This window comes from Sinohyriopsis cumingii, chromosome 3, assembly GCF_028554795.1.
Source record: "Sinohyriopsis cumingii isolate HCF-2022 chromosome 3, ASM2855479v2, whole genome shotgun sequence".
Lineage (NCBI taxonomy): Eukaryota > Metazoa > Mollusca > Bivalvia > Unionida > Unionidae > Sinohyriopsis > Sinohyriopsis cumingii.
This window is the reverse complement of record NC_142963.1, coordinates 84,171,670-84,192,633: the sequence shown is the minus strand read 5'-3', so window position 1 is coordinate 84,192,633 and position 20,964 is coordinate 84,171,670. Positions and strand designations below refer to the sequence as shown.

The 20,964-nt window shown below is 33.8% G+C and overlaps 1 protein-coding gene across 2 annotated transcripts in view; it reads left to right on the top strand.

Moving 5' to 3' along the window:
* Positions 1-20,440, top strand: part of LOC149803219 (endothelin-converting enzyme 2-like) — a 61,550-nt gene extending 41,110 nt beyond the window's left edge. The window contains exons 5-14 of one of the 2 annotated variants that reach the window (XM_089952848.1): positions 429-574; positions 923-1,039; positions 1,810-1,944; positions 2,898-3,630; positions 4,900-5,019; positions 6,273-6,403; positions 12,001-12,066; positions 16,265-16,363; positions 16,836-16,921; positions 19,448-20,440. In XM_089952848.1, coding sequence (XP_089808974.1) covers positions 429-574; positions 923-1,039; positions 1,810-1,944; positions 2,898-3,630; positions 4,900-5,019; positions 6,273-6,403; positions 12,001-12,066; positions 16,265-16,363; positions 16,836-16,921; positions 19,448-19,547 — 1,733 coding nt within the window. In that variant the 3' untranslated portion in view covers positions 19,548-20,440. Of the gene's footprint in view, positions 1-422; positions 575-922; positions 1,040-1,809; positions 1,945-2,897; positions 3,631-4,899; positions 5,020-6,272; positions 6,404-12,000; positions 12,067-16,264; positions 16,364-16,835; positions 16,922-19,447 lie in introns of both variants that reach the window. The other variant, XM_089952847.1, reaches the window with a different exon arrangement.
* Positions 20,441-20,964: the final 524 nt, after the last annotated feature.

Here is a 20,964-nt window from a genome sequence, read left to right as displayed (position 1 = left end):
TACTATGACAAAAAACAAAAAAACAACACAGAAAGAAAAAAACCTGGTATTAGCTCTTCTCCTCTCGCAACATTTCTAAAATTTCATACAAAGATAAGAATATTAACTTGAAACGATTTCCAAATGTTACAAATGTCAAATATAACAGAATTTAACTTGAAGCTATTTTCACACAGTGTCAAAAGTGAATTAGAGCCCGCTATTGACTGTGGATAGCTATATCTAGAAAGACTACTTATCTCAACAAAATAATGTTTGCAAATAACTTGGGAGCTTTTCGCCTAGCCTAATACATTTCTTTGTCGTGTTTGATTGATAAACAAATCCAAAAAGGTTTTGCTCCAACAACAACAACACGCCATATCGGCTCTGCTCGTGCGACAATGTGTGCTTAATCGCCATTCTATTCCTTTTCATGAGAGTTTCAGCACTGGTGGACTTTCTGGGTGGATTCGATTTTCCATACGCGTCTTCAGCAAGAACCAACAACATAACAGATATTTTGGCCTCTGCAACCATGCTGTATGGTGTCTCGCCCTTCTTTAAAGTAATCGTTAAAGGCAACAACATAATGGTAAGAAATACCTTTTTTTCTTGTATGGTCCAATATTTTTTGTTATTTATGTAACTATATCGTGGAAATTACCCGCATTTTTATATCTGTCCACTTCGCAGTGCCGACCGAAACATTTGGATCAATTACTGTTTCGCATCAATCATTTAGAACAGTTGTCTCATACGAAACAATCAGTTTGCACTTTGAAATTATGGTACTATATAGCCAGTTTGGTGCTGACGTTAAAACACTATTCATAGATGCCTACCTACCAACCTACATACATACATACATACATACATACATACATACATACATACATACATACATACATATAATAATATGAAATTTTGTCATTAATTGTAGCTCCTGAACAGATTTACCAAAGACACAGTAAAATACTTGTACAATACGGAAAACTTCTACAACTATCGTTTCCTGCAGCCAAGAGATTACTATTACGGGGATGAGGTTCACAATGAGGTAATCCATCTTTTCACACGTTATTTTAAATTTCTGTGCGAATCTTCCCTACGTTTAGACTGGTCTATAAGAGCTTTAAAAAAAAGTGTTCTTCTATTTAATTTTCTTTAACTAGAACTAGATTTATAATCAAGGCATACATACGAAATGTATCTCCGACCTTTGGCCTCCAACCTAGTTTATTCGCTTCAAAGCTGATCTGTCTTGCCCAAGGCACTAGTTCACTTGGCCAATGGCGGTTACACCTAACTGATCAATCTCATATAATATTTACGAAGCATCAAATGCTACACGGAATCTTTGCATTATATACTTGCTTAATTGGAGGAAGACATACTGCTTTAAATAGTGCATTTTATTTCATTTAATAGGGTGGATAAGTTTAGATTTTAATTACAATTAAGCGTAGGGAATGTTAGCGCAGACTTAAAACTTAACATGGCTACCATAATTCGGCAAGAAAGTGATAATGTGTCGCACTTAGCTATATTTACACGGAATAGTGATACTAACGATACTAAATTATGAATGGTTCATGAAAAGGAACTTGTATTGACTTTTGCAAGGTTTTGAGAGTCGTCTTTGACTCTCTTTCCCGTTGCTGTCGAGAGAAAAAATATATTTTTGAACATGATATTTTTATTATCACATTATTATCATTATTATTATTATTATTATTATTATTATTATTAAAAAATATAGTTTTTGAAACTAATTTCATTATTATACTGCCATGCACTTATGGTGTTTACAATTCCTGAATTATGTAGGTGTTACTGGAGTACAAAAGATATCTTATAGACTTTGTCGCCACAGTCCTTAGTCTGAACGAAACAATGAAGCGAAGCTCAAGTTTTACACAAATGATCGACGACATCTACCAGTTGGAAATATACATACACAGGGTAAGAACAAAATGGTCACAAACTCTTTTTTCCTTAACATGTAGGTGGTCAATATAAAACAGTCGAACAGTGGAAGCTTTATATTATCGAAGACAATGTGTACCACAATTTAATAAAAAGTCAGATTGAATCAGGCAGTCTTAGAAAAATGTATCTATTTGTTTGATTTGTTTCAAATTTACGTGTGTACGAATGTTGTACGTGTCTTGAGAAGGATGTATCGTTCGAAAGAGCGATTCATTTAATAATTTCATGGAATGTATCCTACAAAACTCTCGCAGTGTACAAAAGTAATCTTTCATAGGAGAAACAGTCGCGGTGTATAGAGTAATATTTCTTACTAAAACCCTTGCGGTGTATAGTGTAATATTTCCTACGATAACCCTCGCGGTGTATAGAGTAATGTTTCCTACGAAAACCCTCGCGGTGTATAGAGTAATGTTTCCTACGAAAACCCTTGCGGTGTATAGTGTAATATTTCTTACGAAAACCCTTGCGGTGTATAGTGTAATATTTCTTACGAAAACCCTTGCGTTGTATAGTGTAATATTTCCTACAAAAACCCTCGCGGTGTATAGAGTAATGTTTCCTACGAAAACCCTTGCGGTGTATAGAGTAATGTTTCCTACGAAAACCCTTGCGGTGTATAGTGTAATATTTCTTACGAAAACCCTTGCAGTGTATAGTGTAATACTTCCTACAAAAACCCTCGCGGTGTATAGAGTAATGTTTCCAACAAAATCTCTGGCTGTGTATAAAGTAATGTTTCCAACAAAATCTCTGGCAGTGCATATAGCAATGTAATAAATTTGTTGACTAAGAACTACTGTCAACAGAAAAAGAAGATATTTATGTTTATCTACAGTATATTCATCATTTCTTACGTTTGACAAATATATATTAATACAAAACATAAATGGTTAAAAATATCCAGACCGATTTCCTTTTTGCAGGTGTTTTATACAGAAGATTCTGCAAATCTGTCCAACAAAATGGCCAACTGTGACCAACAAATGTCCATTAAAGACTTGTCAGACCAATACAATTACAGGATATCCTGGAGCAGGTTCTTCATCTCACTTCTTGGAACTTCCGTGAACGACACCTTTAAAGTTTGTCATGCGGAACTTTCATCGGAACTTCAGAATGTTCTACTTGGGTTTTCACCCCTGGCCATCAAGCGATACATCATTATCACTGTTTTATTAAAAAGTGATATCTATACAATTTTACCAGAGCGGATTCCACGTTATAAGGAATGTAACTGGGAGGATGACGAGTTTTTAAGGGTTGATGGTACCAACCTTAATTTATTTTGCGTAAATTTTATGTCAAAATTTATTCCATATTCTTTCGACAAGGCACCATCTATGATAGTGCTTGAGTCGACTAGGATTTTATTTTCTGAAGTAATAACCTCTTTGACTGAGGTCATACGGTCAATGTACTGGGTACCCCTGTTTCAAACTGAACATCTGTTAAAGACCTTCACGGGTTTTAATATGAGATATGTTGTTGATATATACAATTTCTCCATATTAGAAAATATAACAGTCAATCAAAACTTTTTCGACAATTTTCATAGACTCATTACTTTCAAATATCGGCAGTACTTCCGGAAAAATCAATGGGAACCACTGAATGTACGAATACAAAGACTTGTCAAAGTATCTGAGGAATTTATTGGTAAGTATTTTCTTATTTGGTTATCTTTATTTTAGTAACATAATTTGGTTTTCTTTATAAACAGACAGTGTGGATATTGCGTTCCATTTCTACCACAGCTAGATTGTATACTGGGTTCTGTCTATATAATAGACAGACTAGATACTGGGTTCTGTCTGTACAATAGACAGACTAGATACTGGGTTCTGTCTGTACAATAGACAGACTAGATACTGGGTTCTGTTTGTACAATAGACAGACTAGATACTGGGTTCTGTCTGTACAAGAGACAGACTAGATATTAGGTTCTGTCTATACAATAGACATACTAGATACTGGGTTCTGTCTATACAATAGACAGACTAGATATTGGGTCTGTACACACAACAGACAGACTATATACGATAATCAACAGACAAACAACGATAATCAGGAGAAAGCATTTTTAATTTCGTACCTGGAGAGAAAGAAACGAATAGTGGGCTTGTTTATTTAAATTTGTATTGCCGTTAGAAAAGTGTATTTAATAAATAATTATAACTGGATTCCAATAAGGCCCAGCATGCATACAAGATTTACCTCTGAGTTCGTATTATATTGAATTTTTACCAAGTAGTTTCAGAAATATACCATACTTGACATATTTTGTGAATGAGCGTGAATATTACCATACTTGACATATTTTGTGAATGAGAGTGAATATTAGCATACTTTACATATTTTGTGAATGAGCGTGAATATTAGCATACTTGACATATTTTGTGAATGAGAGTGAATATTACCATTCTTGACATATTTTGTGAATGAGAGTGAATATTAGCATACTTGACATATTTTGTGAATGAGAGTGAATATTAGAATACTTGACATATTTTGTGAACGAGTGTGGTCTTTTACGTCTTAATTTAAAGAAATTGTTTTTTCAACTATTTTTGAAAATACCTGAAGAAAAGATTATATTGTATATATATTCATATTGAGAATTGTCATAAAAGTAGCTGGCCTAAGAGCCCCGAGAAATCTGAAAGATTAATGCTGCCCATTCTAGTCATATACATAGCCTGCCATTCCACTCCATTCCTGTGCACAATATATAAAACATGCAATCAGACTGCAATTATCGACTGAATCAATGCTTTAATTTTCTTGAAACATGTGCAGCCAATTTTTTAAAAATAAATAATAATATTTGTTTGAATAAATAAAGTGAAAACAGAGACATATATGAAATGCGTATTTATGTTGCTGGTAAAAGAGAGAAATAGTTCCATGTCTGTTTTTTATTTTCAGAATTACCCAATGCAGTATTAAAACCACCGTTGTTTTACAGTCAGTCCAGCTTGCCCTTGTTTTATGGATCTTTCGGAACATTCATCAGTCAGCTTTTATCCGAAGCTTTTGACTTAGAAGGTAAGCTATTTGACGATTTAGTCTTTTAGTCTCACCCTATATTGAATTCACTCTTGGCAATTATTATTAGCTAGAGAATAAATGACTGTAGTAACATTTGACTATATATATATATATATATATATATATATATATATATATATATATATATATATATATATATATATATATATATATATATATATCAATCATCCCTTTTGTAACAACCATTCCTGATATGCAATTTAACACATTAACCCCTGGTGACGAGTTTACGTGGCAGGAGGTAGTAGCCTACTGCCGAGCTCTGTAGCGTCAAGGTCATGTAAGATACACTAAAGTGGGTGGTATTATAGAAAGGTAGATAGATGTAGCTCTACAATGATACCAAATAATCTGGAAGTTCAAGTTGCACTACAAAATACCGAAGAAAAAACCTCAGTTTTTGGACCCGATCTTTTTCCACCCAAAATTCGCCTGTGGTCGGAATCCGATTTTGTGTCCGGATTTTATACTTTTTGGTCTCAGATCTAAGGCAGACCGATATGAACTGTACATGACAGATGAACCTTTGCAAAAAGTAGGATAAGATGGGCATTTGGAATAAAGAGTTGTCTCGATACGAAAATAATGGGTCAGTTAAACAAAAAAAATAACATTTAAAAAAAATATCCAACGTTTACACTTCTGCTCATGCGCGAGCCAAATAGCCAATGAAAAACGACGTTTCTAACACAATTAGGCATTATGTTATTGGAAAAGTACCTGGAAGTTGATTTATTAGGATTATTTCAGACATGGCTTTCAAAATGTGTTTCCTACTCGAATTTCAGGCGAAAACGACAAGAACCTCCAGGAGTTAATGTGTTAAACGAGAGTTCTGTTATTGTGAAACATATTCCCGTTGCTTTCCTTTTAGACTATTTCCTCCCTTCATCGCCCTAAAATTATATGACCCTAGTTCGGGTAAGGACGACACAGGGACATATTTAAACTTTATTTGTACATTTGTATTTTCATTTCTAGTAAACATGATTCGGCTTAAAATGCAGAAATTTCGATAGTTTCCAAGTCATAATCCAGAGGCAAGTTCTCCGCTATTTGGAGAAAATATGGCGTTAGTAGTATGGTAGGCTACTTTAGAGTCAGGGGCGTTTTCAAGGGAGTGAAAACTATGTACGAGTCTCGTGGCTACAAATATTTTGGGTATGAAATCCATTAAGCCAAAATTAGTTATGATTACAAAGTTAAGTATTGCAATTGCCTTTTTGTAGCCTTGGTCAAGCTCCTTTTGGAAGAGAAGCTAGATCACAGAGTAGCGCTGACGATAGCTTTCCGCCTGCAGTGTCTGGTAGAGCAGTACAGTCAATATACCCTTCTTCACACATATGATACAGCTTACAAGGTATTGTTTTGACCACGACTTTCTAGCTACATAAGAACGTTCTCATATCTTTCAGCTGAAGAGGATGAATATTACCTATTATATCATTCAGCTGCAGACCACGCATATTGCTAATCATGTCATTCAGCTCTACGTTGTGCAAATTGTTATATAATTCAGTTGTGGGGCATCCATATTACTTGCCATGTTATTCAGCGGTAGGTTTTGCATATTAATCATTATATCATTCATTTGTTGAGTAGGCAAATTACATGTTATGTCATTCAGCTGTTGGGTATGCACAGTACTTGTCATGCTATTCAGATGTTGTGCATGCGTGTTACTTGACATCATTCAGCTGTAGGGCAGGCATGTTACATGTTATGTCATTCAGGTTTAGTGTATGCATTTTGTTTGTCATATCTTCAGCTGTAGGAAATGCACGTTACTTCTCATAAACCTTACAGTAACTATAGCAAAATAAATAGTGGGACCAAAACAGACTCTTTTTCATTGCCAGGAGTCGATGATTGCATTGACAATATTGGAAATGAAAATATATAATAAAATTTGACTTTCTGAAAGGATTCTGTTAAATTCCACTAACGGAAAGTGCAAAGGAAATTTCGGCATTTGTATGTTGAATTTTGCAAAGCTTCATTACCTTTTTTAATACCATAGAGTCGTAACAGCAAATTGGAGACTCGTGTTCTGGATAAGAATTTCTCTAAAATATTTTTAAAAACTTTGCTTTTGAAATTTAAATTCACTTTGTTTCGAATTTTCTAAGTTCCATGTATTATTTTACAATATAACATTGTAACGATAAATGGATACAGTTGTAACGGTACCAGTAGTTTTGACTTTTGTTGTACACCATAGAGTGTCACTCGTAAAAAAAAAACACAATTGAATACAAATTTTACAGAATTAGACAGCGAACTTTCGTTCATGTGTATACATCTTCCAAGTGGCATAACATTTTTGTAGAAGTTTCTGGAACATTGTCGTTAGGTTTAGAAACGCGCACACATCAAACCACCCACCCCCAAACACACACACGAACCAAATTTTTTACAAAAGACAAACAAAAAACCCCCAAAACCTCCAAAAATTAACATTTATTACTCTGTCACAAACCGACAATATTTGGTTTAAAACGGCTTAGCCAATAATATTTGGTGCTGCAGCTATTACGTATTACGTAAATGGCTTCACTAACGCAAAAACAGATTACTTTTAACTCAACCTTTACAAATTTCATACCTTCTTTATTACGTTAAAGTTGATTGAAGAATTTTAAATGCGTTCTCCACGGGTCAATGCAATCGTGATGTTAAAACTGCTGTCATGTTAGGAGATATTCTTTCCTTAAAGGCTCTATCCTACCGGCTGATTTCGGGTTAATTGCAATTTCAGAAATTTGCCTTTAAAATGTATGTAACATTATAAAAATATTATTTTCTCTCGAAAGATATTTTAATTCTTATTACAGAAAAAATGTTAAGGCAAATTATGACACAGACGGCAGTTCTGCTTGATTGTCCTGGGATCTTCACCCCTGCAGGGTTATACCAACGTATCTCATGAAAGCCTTAGGCTTACACTTTTGAAACTTAATGCGTAGTGTCCGTGTTGTCTAGGTCAAGAAGGATTTAAGATTATTTAAAGGAGACTAGAAATCAAAATTTTCCTTTTGCGTATGTAATTCTCTATAGATTTTAATTCGACTGCAATGTTTATAAATTAAATATCGTAGGCGGGTAGTGATTATATTGCGTGGAAGATACCACGATTCCGTAAATTGCCGAGTTTTTCCGAGTTTTGATGAGACAACAGATCACGTGGTACCGTGACGCTATACTAGCCAGTCCTCGAATACAAACATAAACATTGGCGAGCGAGGTAGACAGGAGACCACATTTGGGTTGCACATTCAAAAGTTAAATCTACAGTCTGATATAATAGTTTATGTACTGTACTGGTAAGTGCTAAAAGAAATTTGTAAGGCACAGGTCCCGGGCAGGTGACTTAAATAAACTAAATTCCTGAATGAAATTCCACAAGCCCAGACAGTTCATACCTGTCAACTCTCAATCCGGGAGAAAAACCTCCCTATTTTGGGGGTATTTCCTCATCTACCTCCCGATCTCGTAATATCTCTCAATTTTGCTCAGCGAAGTCCCGATTATTACATTATGTCTGTCAATTTTCATTTGTCAGAAGATAAAAACCCAACCCCAAACCATTTTTAAATATAACGTATGCAATCCACAGTCAAAACTGCCACACTGCAGACATCGTAGCGATATGACTGAAAAATTGTTAAAGCTACGTTAAAAATTCAAATCACACGCACACACGTCTAAACCGGCACTGGACGAAATAATTAATATCATACAACAGTTTTTTTTCTTTTTTTCTTCTTCAGTAAATAGAACGTGAAGATTAAACATTATTCAAGTAAATTTCAGATTTTTTAAACAACTACAACAGTACTATAGTATTAAAAAAAAATTAAAAGAATAAAATTGTCACCAATTAACTTAAATGAATGATCACTTTGAAATTTTCTCTGCAAGCAAAATCGCATCTCCATTTCCGCCAAAGAAACTCGGCCAGTTAACACCTGACATTCCTCTACCGTATATGAAAAGTTTAATTACCATGATTAAATTACAAGGAATAAAACAAAATATACCATGCAGTATATGTGGCCCTAAAGAACTAATTCTGAATAAATATTTTATTCAGCAAACAGTGTTACATGCATTAAGACTTAAACATTAGGAAATAAGGTGGGGCATAAAACTTTAGAAAAACAGTTGCCACATGTACGGTAACTTGTGACTACAGATTTGAACTGTTAAAAAGAAGTCCATGGCATCGTAAGTAACAACAAAATAGGCATGGTTTATTTGGTAATCAATTGCTGGTGCTTACACATACACACACTGTCGAACATGGTTTCTTTTGAAGTATGTCCGAAGGGCAGTCCTTTTCACAAGATCAATGCAAGGATAAGGATTATGTTCATTAGTCACACTGGCTTTATTGTTTGCGTACTTAAATCAAAACTTGAGCTATTTTGCAATTTAGCCAGAACTGACCAGAATATGCAAAAGGGGCTTGTCATGGGGTAATAATAAGGCGTATCACAGGGAGAAAAGGCACGTTAAATGGGCGGTCGCACATTGGGGCAAGGGGAGGGGGGTCAATAGTCCCCCCCCCCCCCGCGGTTCTATTGTCAGACAGTTAATGTGAAACTTTGACCTCTTATTTTTTAATCGCTGCTTTTTAAACTGCCCAAGGAATAGTTTTATATCAGTTCCAATTACTACAGATTACTGTTTATGCATACTACATGTATATAATGCATTTTTTTTTTTAATTTTTAATTGTTATAAGAGTACTGAAAATTGTGTTTTCTCGAAACACGACAGGTTTAGAATCTTATTTTTAGCAAAGCTTCCATTTGATTAAAATCAAATCTAAATTTCACCTAGGACAATGGTGATTTGATTTAGATTGTCCCGTGTTAAGGCATGTATGTCAACATCTTGAAAATACATTTACTCATTTCACCAGCGCGATCAAAGTTTCCTCAGGCAAACAATTTTTGTTTCGACAAGCCTGACGGGCACCTCACTTTGAATACAGGATGGGCCGGTACTAAAACCAGAAGGGGCCCAGGGTGTCGGGCTATCAGATTTGTTTTTAGCACTGCTGTTTTAGATAAAAGATATGTGGATTGATTGTTGCATTTTGTGGTCACTTACTTGTCCTTCTGCCTATTTTCGTATCTCACACGTTTCCCAGGATTTAAAATGTACAAAGGTGTGTCTGGAACAGCGCCAACTTTTAGTCTAGGCCTAGCATTTGCGTATCTTTGAGCTGCTATTTTTTCATGATCCCTCTCGTAACATTCCTTTGAGAAATGTAACGAGCACATAGTGCTGTATGGTGTTGCTTTGAAATCGACTTGTTTGTAATAATGCACCCATTCTTTCATTATGCCTTTGTCTTTCGGAAAAGAAAAAAAAATGTCCACAGGCTTTTCTTAATGTTCTAATACACCCGTAAGCAACGCAAAATGGTCTTGTCTTTTACTCTGGCAACTTCCACTTGGGCTGCTGGAGTCGCTACTATGACGTCACATCCCGAAAGTAACCGAATAGGCGCGGAAATTTTGCATACGAGGTCACGGAAATTCAGCTCCTAGAAGATAAGCCAATATATAAATATTGGCATTACGGTCGCAGATGATACTTCAGAATAAGGTTTTCTGCTATAGTACTTTTATTATTATTCTATATTTCCATTGGTTTCTGGTCTCCTTTAAGCACGTGTAAACGGATCTCTCTTTTTCCATTTGTCATGATGTTTGAAGTTTCATGAGTCAGCAGGTACCATTCGCTATGGGCTTTGAAAAATAAGTATATACATTTAAACGCTTCATAACTAAAACGCCTCATAACTAAAGTCTTAACACACCATTGATTTCAAGTTTTATGTTCATTAAATATATTTGCGTACGCTTTCTTGGAATAATAATAATAATAATAATAATAATGAACAACTTTCTGTAACAAGAATAACACATTTGGTCATGAAAGACCATCTGCCATGTGGTCATCAATTTTTGTAACCGGTTATGATAACAACATACATTTATAATCATTCAGAAGTAGCCACCATTAAATTAGAGAGAATGCTTATAGTTTTCCTCTCAAAGTTCCATTGAACATTTTACAAATTGTACATTTATATATAGCTTCTCTGGTTCTAAGTAATGCAGTGTCGGGTCGATTTCTAATTCAATTTACCTCACAATGAATAACATTACAGAACATTCTTATGCGAAGTTTCGTCAAAATCTGTGCAAAATGTTCGTGGAAAATATTGCAAAGAGTCTCCATTGAGCGCTTTAATTCTTACGTCTGACATTGAAATTTTATACCGCTAATACAAAGTCAAGCGAAGACAGTCTATGCTATCTATAGAATATATTATTTCGTTCCCCATAAATAAATCATTCCGAGTCAAAGTATAGCTCGTTAAGTAAGCAAAAATGCTATAGGTAAAACTCATTTAAATCCGACAGCTACCGCCAGTGTCCCGTTTATTTTAGTTGTGTGCCAACATCTAAGGCGACGTAAGTATTCAAGCACATATATCAGACGATTGAACTGCATCCATTTTATGTGAGACCTCAGTTGTAGTGGCTAAACAAGGTAATTACCGGTGCGTGATCTATTTTTCTAATAGTGATCGTCCTGGCTGTCCATTCAAGGTTAATCAAGGCATATGAGTTGCACCCAGTAAAATCTATGTTCTTAAGAATGACAATGATTTGAAATACAAGAAAAAATAGAAAATGTCTATTTTTTTAATTAAATATAAATATAGTACTTCCACTTTGACATCGTAGAAAAGGATTTTAAAAGTACTTTTTATGTCTATTATATAACACAGGGGGTGACATCATATTGCATGTCATGATCACTTCATTCTTTTTATTCCTGCATGATATTTAATGTTGATGACTTATTAAAACTACAATAAGCTTGTATCGGCGAGATCAGTAATCGGTGATTGCATTCTGGTTTTAATTTCAGATAAGAGGAGAGCTAAGTAAGAGTCAGAATTTCAAGGATAGTCTTGCACTAAGAGTTGCCTTTAATGTATGTATTACCCCACCCCCACCTTTTGCATATATCGTATTGATCAATCAGGCTTTACAATAATATTGATCAATCAGGCTTTACAATAATATTGATCAATCAGGTTTTACAATAATATTGATCAACCAGGCTTTACACTGATATTGATCAATCAGGCTTCACACTAATATTGATTAATCAGGCTTTACAATAATATTGATCAATTAGGCTTCACACTATAATTGATCAATCAGGCTTTACAATAATATTGATCAGTCAGGCTTTACAATACTATTGATCAATCAGGTTTTACAATAATATTGATCAACCAGGCTTTACACTAATATTGATCAATCAGGCTTCACACTAATATTGATCAATCAGGCTTTACAATAATATTGATCAGTCAGGCTTTACAATACTATTGATCAATCAGGTTTTACAATAATATTGATCAACCATGCTTTACAATAATATTGATCAATCAGGCTTTACAATAATATTGATCAGTCAGGCTTTACAATAATATTGATCAATTAGGCTTTACAATAATATTGATCATTCAGGCTTTACAATACTATTGATCAATCAGGCTTTACAATAATATTGATCAGTCAGGCTTTACAATTACTATTGATCAATCAGGTTTTACAATAATATTGATCAATCAGGCTTTACAATATTATTGATCAATAAGGCTTTACAATAATATTGATCAATCAGGCTTTACAATACTATTGATCAGTCAGGCTTTACAATAATATTGATCAGTCAGGCTTTACAATTACTATTGATCAATCAGGTTTTACAATAATATTGATCAATCAGGCTTTATAATATTATTGATCAATAAGGCTTTACAATAATATTGATCAACCAGTCTTTACACTAATATTGATCAATCAGGCTTCACACTAATATTGATCAGTCAGGCTTTGCAATAATATTGATCAATCAGGCCTCACACTAATATTGATCAATCAGGCTTTACAATAATATTGATCACTCAGGATTCACTCTAATATTGATCAATCAGGCTTTACAATAATATTTATCGACCAGGCTTTACATAAATATTGATCAATCAGGCTTTACAATAATATTTATCAACCAGGCTGTTCAATAATATTGATCAATCAGGCTTTACAATAATATTTATCAACCAGGCTTTACATAAATATTGATCAATCAGGCTTTAAAATGCTATTTATCAATCAGGCTTTACAATCCGTTTTTTGGGTTCTTTTGTCTTAAGAGGAGAGCTAAGTAAAAGTCAGAATTTCAAGGATAGTCTTGCACTAAGAGTTGCCTTTAATGTATGTATTACCCCACCCCCACCTTTTGCATATATCGTATTGATCAATCAGGCTTTACAATAATATTGATCAATCAGGCTTTACAATAATATTGATCAATCAGGCTTTACAATAATATTGATCAATCAGGCTTTACAATAATATTTATCAATCAGGCTTTACAATCCATATTTTGGTTCTTTTGTCTTAAACAACTTATTATATTTCTTTTACTGTCACATGACTCAGTAATAACGATTCGAGTCTTGAAAATTTTTTATTATATTTCAGTCCACTCGTCTTGCTTTGCAATTTATAATTTATTTAGATATATAACTTTTATTTTTTGACATGTATAATGTACAAAAAGCTTCTTTAAAAAGTGCATTTGTTAGAGATCATTATTATAAGTGTAGTTTTAGACTGAGCGACAGAAAATCGATGAGTTATTGGTTTAATCAGGATTGTACGACACATTCAGTTATCAAGCTAACTGACAACGAAGGAAACGCTAGCAGCGATTTCTGATTAATTATTGATGCTCATGAAAGATATATGCTTCATTTTTAGAGGGGTGAACTACTGAAGTAAATCTTGCCCAAAATTGTTTCCTAATTAGAGGCAGAATATCTTACATGAATTTAAAGGACTGGACAATACAAAAAGGCAGCCTACATTTTGATTAATATTTACTACAGAAATTTCTAATGTGCGATGCTATCAACTGTTTCCCAAAATAATTGAATATCATTCTCTATTATTTTGCAAACCTAATTAGTTTCAATGAGAATCTGCTATCTCTGGGTCTCCGAAATCATAGACATAATGGCGATATTTGACATGTTTTAAAAGATACGTGTGTGGTCCATTGAATACAAAGACATTTCAACATCCTAACAATGGTTTTGTTTCGAATACATTTCCCCTGTATATTATACGAAAGAGCTAAATATTCAATTCCGAAGAAAAAATCTTCTCGCTTATAATATGTTTTAATGCTATAAATTAGTTGCTAAGTTACCATTAGCCTTCTCGTCTCTACATGAAATACAGTGAAGAATGGACTCGGGCGAAAGTTACCATTAAGCATACCTCGACGAGTCTTGGAAAGGCTGACCCTGATTTTATATTGTCCGGAAACTAGATATATTTTAGATAAACGACAATGATAATTTACAAAAATGTGGTATGTCTGATATATGGCAAAGAAATATAATATTTTTGTATTTTTCTGTCTTGAGATATAAAGTTGCATTACTTAAACACGAAAGAATGTATGATTGAGAGTGAAAGCTGCTTGTTGACTTCTTGGTAAACTTCATCATTTTATATCTTTGTATGCATTACCATGCAATTATTCCAATCTTTTGTTATATTAATTGTAAATGATAGTAGTGCAAAAAAGTAAATGTCATCCCGCCGATGATGTTAAATGTATCCACACATAATTGTATTTGGAGTAATTAGTGTTCAATTCTAAAATAATTATAAAAAATTCTGTTGCATTTGGGAGATTTTGATTTTGCCCCTGTGGTTATTAGACTCAATTTGAAATATTGGATAAAATGGGTAATATGCCCACAACATAATGGACCCTATATTATGAGGGGGTCCAGTTAGGCAATGGACCATATCTTATGAGTGGGTCCAATTAGGCGATGGACCCTATCTTATGAGTGGGTCCAATTAGGCGATGGACCCTATCTTATGAGGGGGTCCAATTAGGCATTTGCTATTAAAATTTGCCTAGGGTTCTTGAACTTGAATATCAGTTACAAATAGTTTACGGTTGACAGCCATGTGTAACTCCCGTCAAATGTTCAACATACAAATTACTTTCGCTAATTGTTATGACTGGAATATCATTTTCTTGATAGATATACCATCTTTCATTTGAATTCCTTATTGGTGTACATATAAATAGGCTTCTCGTTCTTTGGTGGCATAATCGTCAATAGGCTTTTTCTTTACTGGCATATATATATATATATATATATATATATATATATATATATATATATATATATATATATATATATATATATATATATACATACACACATACTTCTCGTTCTTAATATACATAGACTTCACGTTCTTCATTGGCATACACATAAATAGACTTCTTGTTTTTATTGGCATATAGATCAACAGGCTTTTTCTGAATAACTTGATTTTCCAGTACCAAGTTGCATCTCAAAGAACTGACCATTTCTATGTGTAAATTGAGAAGAGCAATTGAAAAACACGTTCCAAATTAAAATAAGTTTACATTCGAAAGAAAATTCGAATATACATATCAGTAATAAGACCAGTACATATTAGTTGTTTACATCAATCTGATTGTTTCCATGTTATAATTTTTTCCCCACTTCATGCAGTGTTAAATTTTTGTTACCAATATCTTAAGTAATGATGATTTACTTTCCAATAGTGTATTAGCTTTCTTCTTTCGAGTAGGGTCGATTCGATGTTATCTCGATAACAAGTTTCTTCTATGACTTGGTGCCTGACAAACAAATAACATTCATCTTGATCATGATTTGAATTGCAAAGTTAAAAGATTTTTAAAAATTTCTTTGTACATTATGGAACTTTTCAGTTTGAATTTCAAGGCGAAAAGATCCCCATCTTAATGTTATCAGAATGTTCTGTATGTTTCTAGCGGACATCCTTTACCAATTTATTTAATGCGAAATCATTCTTTTTTAAGATTATGTGAACTTCAGTTTAGATAAAGATGCTAATTAGTCAGCCAGTTCTGAACAGATTGGTCATGCATTCTTCCATTCAGATCCTAAAGATGAACTAACACCCTTATTTCTCTGTATTGGAAAATTAAGATTAACAATTAATTTTGTTAGATTTCAAACTTTTTGTATGTTAGTAAAAAATTATCTGCATATATACCATTCTACGCACAGGCATATACTCGTCGAGTTGCATCCCAGAAAACTGACCAGTCACCCATCATGCATCTACCCTATGCACATACGCAATTGTTCTTCATTGGCTATGCACAGGTGTTCTCTCTCTCTCTCTCTCTCTCTCTCTCTCTCTCATTATATGTTATTCCTGAAAGAAACGCAATAATTATTTATCAAATGCATGATATAATCTATGGAAAGGTTCATGTATAACCTTTACTTGTATAATATTTCATAGGAATAAAGCAATATCATTGCACCAAAGTCAAATATATAATTTCATATGACAGGTTGCGGAAAACAGCCAGCGCTTAACAGACGTTTGAAATCAAATAAGAGGAATATCTCGTATAACATTTAAGATTTAAAATACAATAAAAAAAGAGATTTAACAAATTATACAACAAAGAGGTTTATCTGTTTGTTCCTGTGACGATGTACAATTATTAGGTAGAGAATATATCAGTTTGCTGAATGTAGAAATGCACTAATCAGATCACAAACAGGAGCTGCGGTTGCTCAGTGTTAGCTTGCCAATGTCGATCAGTATTTTCCTCATTTATTTCAGACAATGTGTGAAAAGATGAATGACAGAGGGATGATGATGCACTACGTGCAGTCGGATGACACCAGTCCTGTCCCAGGAAAATTCAGGTATACTTTCTGTTTCAGTGTTCTAGAATTTTTATTTTTAAATAGCATTGATCTTATTATGATTTAGACCGATGTTTATTCCATATTCTTACGAGTTCTAACTAATTTAGAGAAATTTGGTGTTTATTTTAGGGAATTTATACTATTTATAAAGATATGTGGCTAAATATTTTTACTAAGTCTTCTTAGACTGCAATTTTGGGTTCAAGAAAACTAAGCAATTTTTCTTCATTTTTACCGTTTTCGATAAATATAAACTAACGTCACTTACATCACCACACTAATTTATTTTATCGTAGACTACTTAATTTCCTTGTCTAATATCGACTTTCATGACCATTCAGTAAAATTTAAAATTTCAATTATCCGGTTTACCTGACAAGTTCAACTCGTTTTCCATGTTAAAGACAGCTGTGCCCACAGCCATAAATATGACTTGATAGTCCTGGGGGAGAAGTAATAGTTTTGGAGATTTATTCACGTTAAAATTTGTTCTTGATTTGTAAGAACGAACTTTAAGGTTACTAGATGATATCAATTGTGAAACGCTTCGTACTGGAGTATCCAATTTTCATTCGTTGGCGGTATTTAAAATTAAGTCTGCAACTTCATATGTGTGCACATTATAGGAAGTGGACGGCGCTATGGCACACCAATGTTTCTATTCCTGTGAACAGATCTCTGAAGACATTTCATTGCTCAAATTTAATTTCTTCATTGCTTTCCTCACTAGATAAAGAAAACCGACCTTGTTTTAAGTAGTTCTTCTCGTTTCTTTATAATGCATTGATAAATTTCGTCTAAAGATTGTTCTAACGTCTGCTATGAGTTTAGGAACTAGGTCTTTTCCATATCTTTGCAAAGCGGACAAACTTTATAATTTAATGAGGTGCGGGTTTCCTATGGAAAACGAATTTTTATCAGATAAATTATTATTACGGTTAAAAGTTTGGCCCTATACAAATAAAGTCAGTCTTAGCCTGCATTCATATTTCACAATAAACCATAGTTTGCACAGGGTGCATTTGGGTTATCTGCGCTAAGAATCCTCGTGTCCATTTTTTCCTGTCGGCTACATATTCCAGGTACAACAATACAAAATAGTAACGAATATTAACTTTAATGGTTACTGAGATGTTGATGCGAAATTATTTTCTCATTTACTCTGTGGTTCATACCATAGAAACATTTTCACGTACGATAAGATATTGAGTGGGATCCTAACGCTGAAAATGATGGCCAAAACATATGTTTTAATTGCACAAAAGCTTTATTATTTGGCTATGCTAACGCACTTAAGACTTCACGTTTTGAAGTGGCTTTGGTATTCCTCACTTTTTGACACCTGTAAGACATTAAGGAAAGGAAGTAAATAAAAAGCAATTCTTTTCGACTTCTTGTGATGTCATAACTTAGTCGTCATTTACCTCTTATGCATGGGTATTTTGACATGTTCGTTTACTTGGCCTCTTCATAGTTTCCTTAACAGATTCAAGACTTTATTTAACTGATATTTAGAATGGACTTCAATACACTCCTAAGACAAGTGACTCGTTCTTGCGAGAAATACCGGTATAGCCAAAAACAAATCTGACGTGGCTATATTTTGCAGGTCTCATCCCGATTACTCGTTTAAGTTTAAAAATGAATAGTTTTGTATCTATACTGAGGGGCAGAGCATGTTAGTTACGTCACAGTTTTTTGCCTTATTTATTTTTCCTATTTGTTTATACCTGAGATAATCTGCTGAAAGCGCCAAGAGAATATTGTTAGTATCGTTTCGTAAGATTTTGTTTTTAATCAATCAGTACGAAATAAACCATTGTTTATAGACATGCAATACAACCTATTTTAAGAAATACAAACGAAAGAAAAATTATACACCATTGCAGTGGTGTAGCCAAACTGAAGACGAAACAACAGTGACAACACGAGTATATATGGCAGTGATTGGCCATTTTAAACATTTTTCCCTTATAAGTTACAATATTAAATCAGTTTAAACTTTGATAGTATCAATCATATTAAAAGTCAAAGAAATACGTATTTAGCCAGAAATACGTAATTAGCCAGAGATACGTTTATTATTCAGGGTCAGAAAGGCATTTCGCAAGCATCAGATTTGGAAGGAGTCGTTTGATGGTAAAATATTTGCAGCTGCTCGCAAGAAAATCTAGGGTGATTATAGTGGTCCATTACCAAGATGCAGTCAACGCCATTATTTCATGGCTTTAACGGCCTGCATCTTATCCAGAGCTAATTAAACGAAGCGTCCAAGGATGATGCAAAATTGTAACACCCAAGACATTATTGATAGAGTTGTCTCCCATGTAGATGCGTTTTGTGTCGCAACGTTACGCTGGTATTTAGCGTGATTATTTCATTCACTGATGTTTGGCGCAGGCAAAATATATATGAACTAATTCTGAGCTTGATCAGTTATGATTTTTTCCATGGTCTATGCTTTATGCTGAAATAAGAGTCGTCAACATTCAAAATTACTTATCTTTTTCTCCGTTATTTTAGGGTCATCGGAACGCTCTCAAATTTCAAACAATTTTTATCAGCCTTCCAGTGTTCAAAGCATTCGCCAATGGCGAGGGAAACCGAATGTTCTTTGTTCTAGTACTGAGACGAAAACTGGAATCCTTACCCATGCTATATGGAAGACTTATCCACAAAAGATGGAATACTTGCAGATACAGGACGGACTACTTATCCATACAGGATGGAATACTTACACATACAGGACGGAATACTTACACATACAGGATGGAATACTTACCCATACAGGATGGAATACTTACCCATACAGGATGGACTACTTATCCATACAGGACGGAATACTTACCCACACACTATGGAATACTTACCCATATGATAGTCTTTCAAATACAACAGTGTTTTGCAATACTGTGTAAGGATCCAAAGCATCGTATCCTCCATGAACAATGGCACTTGATACAATTACATATATCTTCTAATTTTCACTGTTTTATGTGTTCGCGTTTTCTTTCAATGAAAAGCTGCATTTAATGTTTGCAATTTAATTAACGATGCATTCAAACCACACAAAAGTATGCCAAAATTTGACTTCCGCAGAATTACCATTTACATGATATACTCGAGCATAAACGGTTTATTTCTATACTTATTAATGATAATTTTGCAATGGCCATTGCCTTACAGCCAGAAAGACAATGTAACTATGTTTTCACACAACCAAGAAAAGGCTGTATTTATGATCTTTTGTTGAGTATAATGGAGAATTAACAACTATCGCACTGCTACATTTCTAAGTATTAATCAAACGTTGAACTTTACATTTTCCAAAATGCATTGTTTTGCTCAGCTTGTATATATGACAACGAATGCAGATGTATATGTTGCATAACTGTTAAATCTTTGAGGAATCTTACTGGCATTTGTATGATAGAATACATATACTGCTTGAAGAAAGAAGGCTTTATACTTTGTTCCACGACTGTAAATGTGTTTCAGCATATTTTGTGAAATCATGTTATGTATGTGTCTGTGTTTCTTTGCGATACTTCAAACACATCACGAATTTTAGATTTACTAATGTTCCAAAACACACGAAGGTATAAGTACAATTGCATATATTCCATTAAAATTTATAAAGAATAGGTTTTTCTAAAAAATATTTTTATTGAATATATTTATTATGAATTGTTTAATACATTCTGAATCAGTGTATATACGATGAAGTCCCTTAGTGAAAAATGGTTAAAATAAGGTCGTTGAATGCAAAACGAGATAAAACTTATTTTTACACTCTGTTCAGAACTTAAAGCATCAGCGGTAGGTGAATTTTGCATAAGTCATTACATTACATGTATGCAACTTTATCTACATTTGCCTTGTGCCTGTGGTGAATTCATATTGTAAACACACTATTCAAATTTCACACTTGTATAGACAAAAAGTATATATAATCACTGTGACCTACTTTTGCCGACAATTAGTAAAATCACACACGGGCAAAGTACCATTTAACGGTAACTCTGTGGGACTGGTCAATT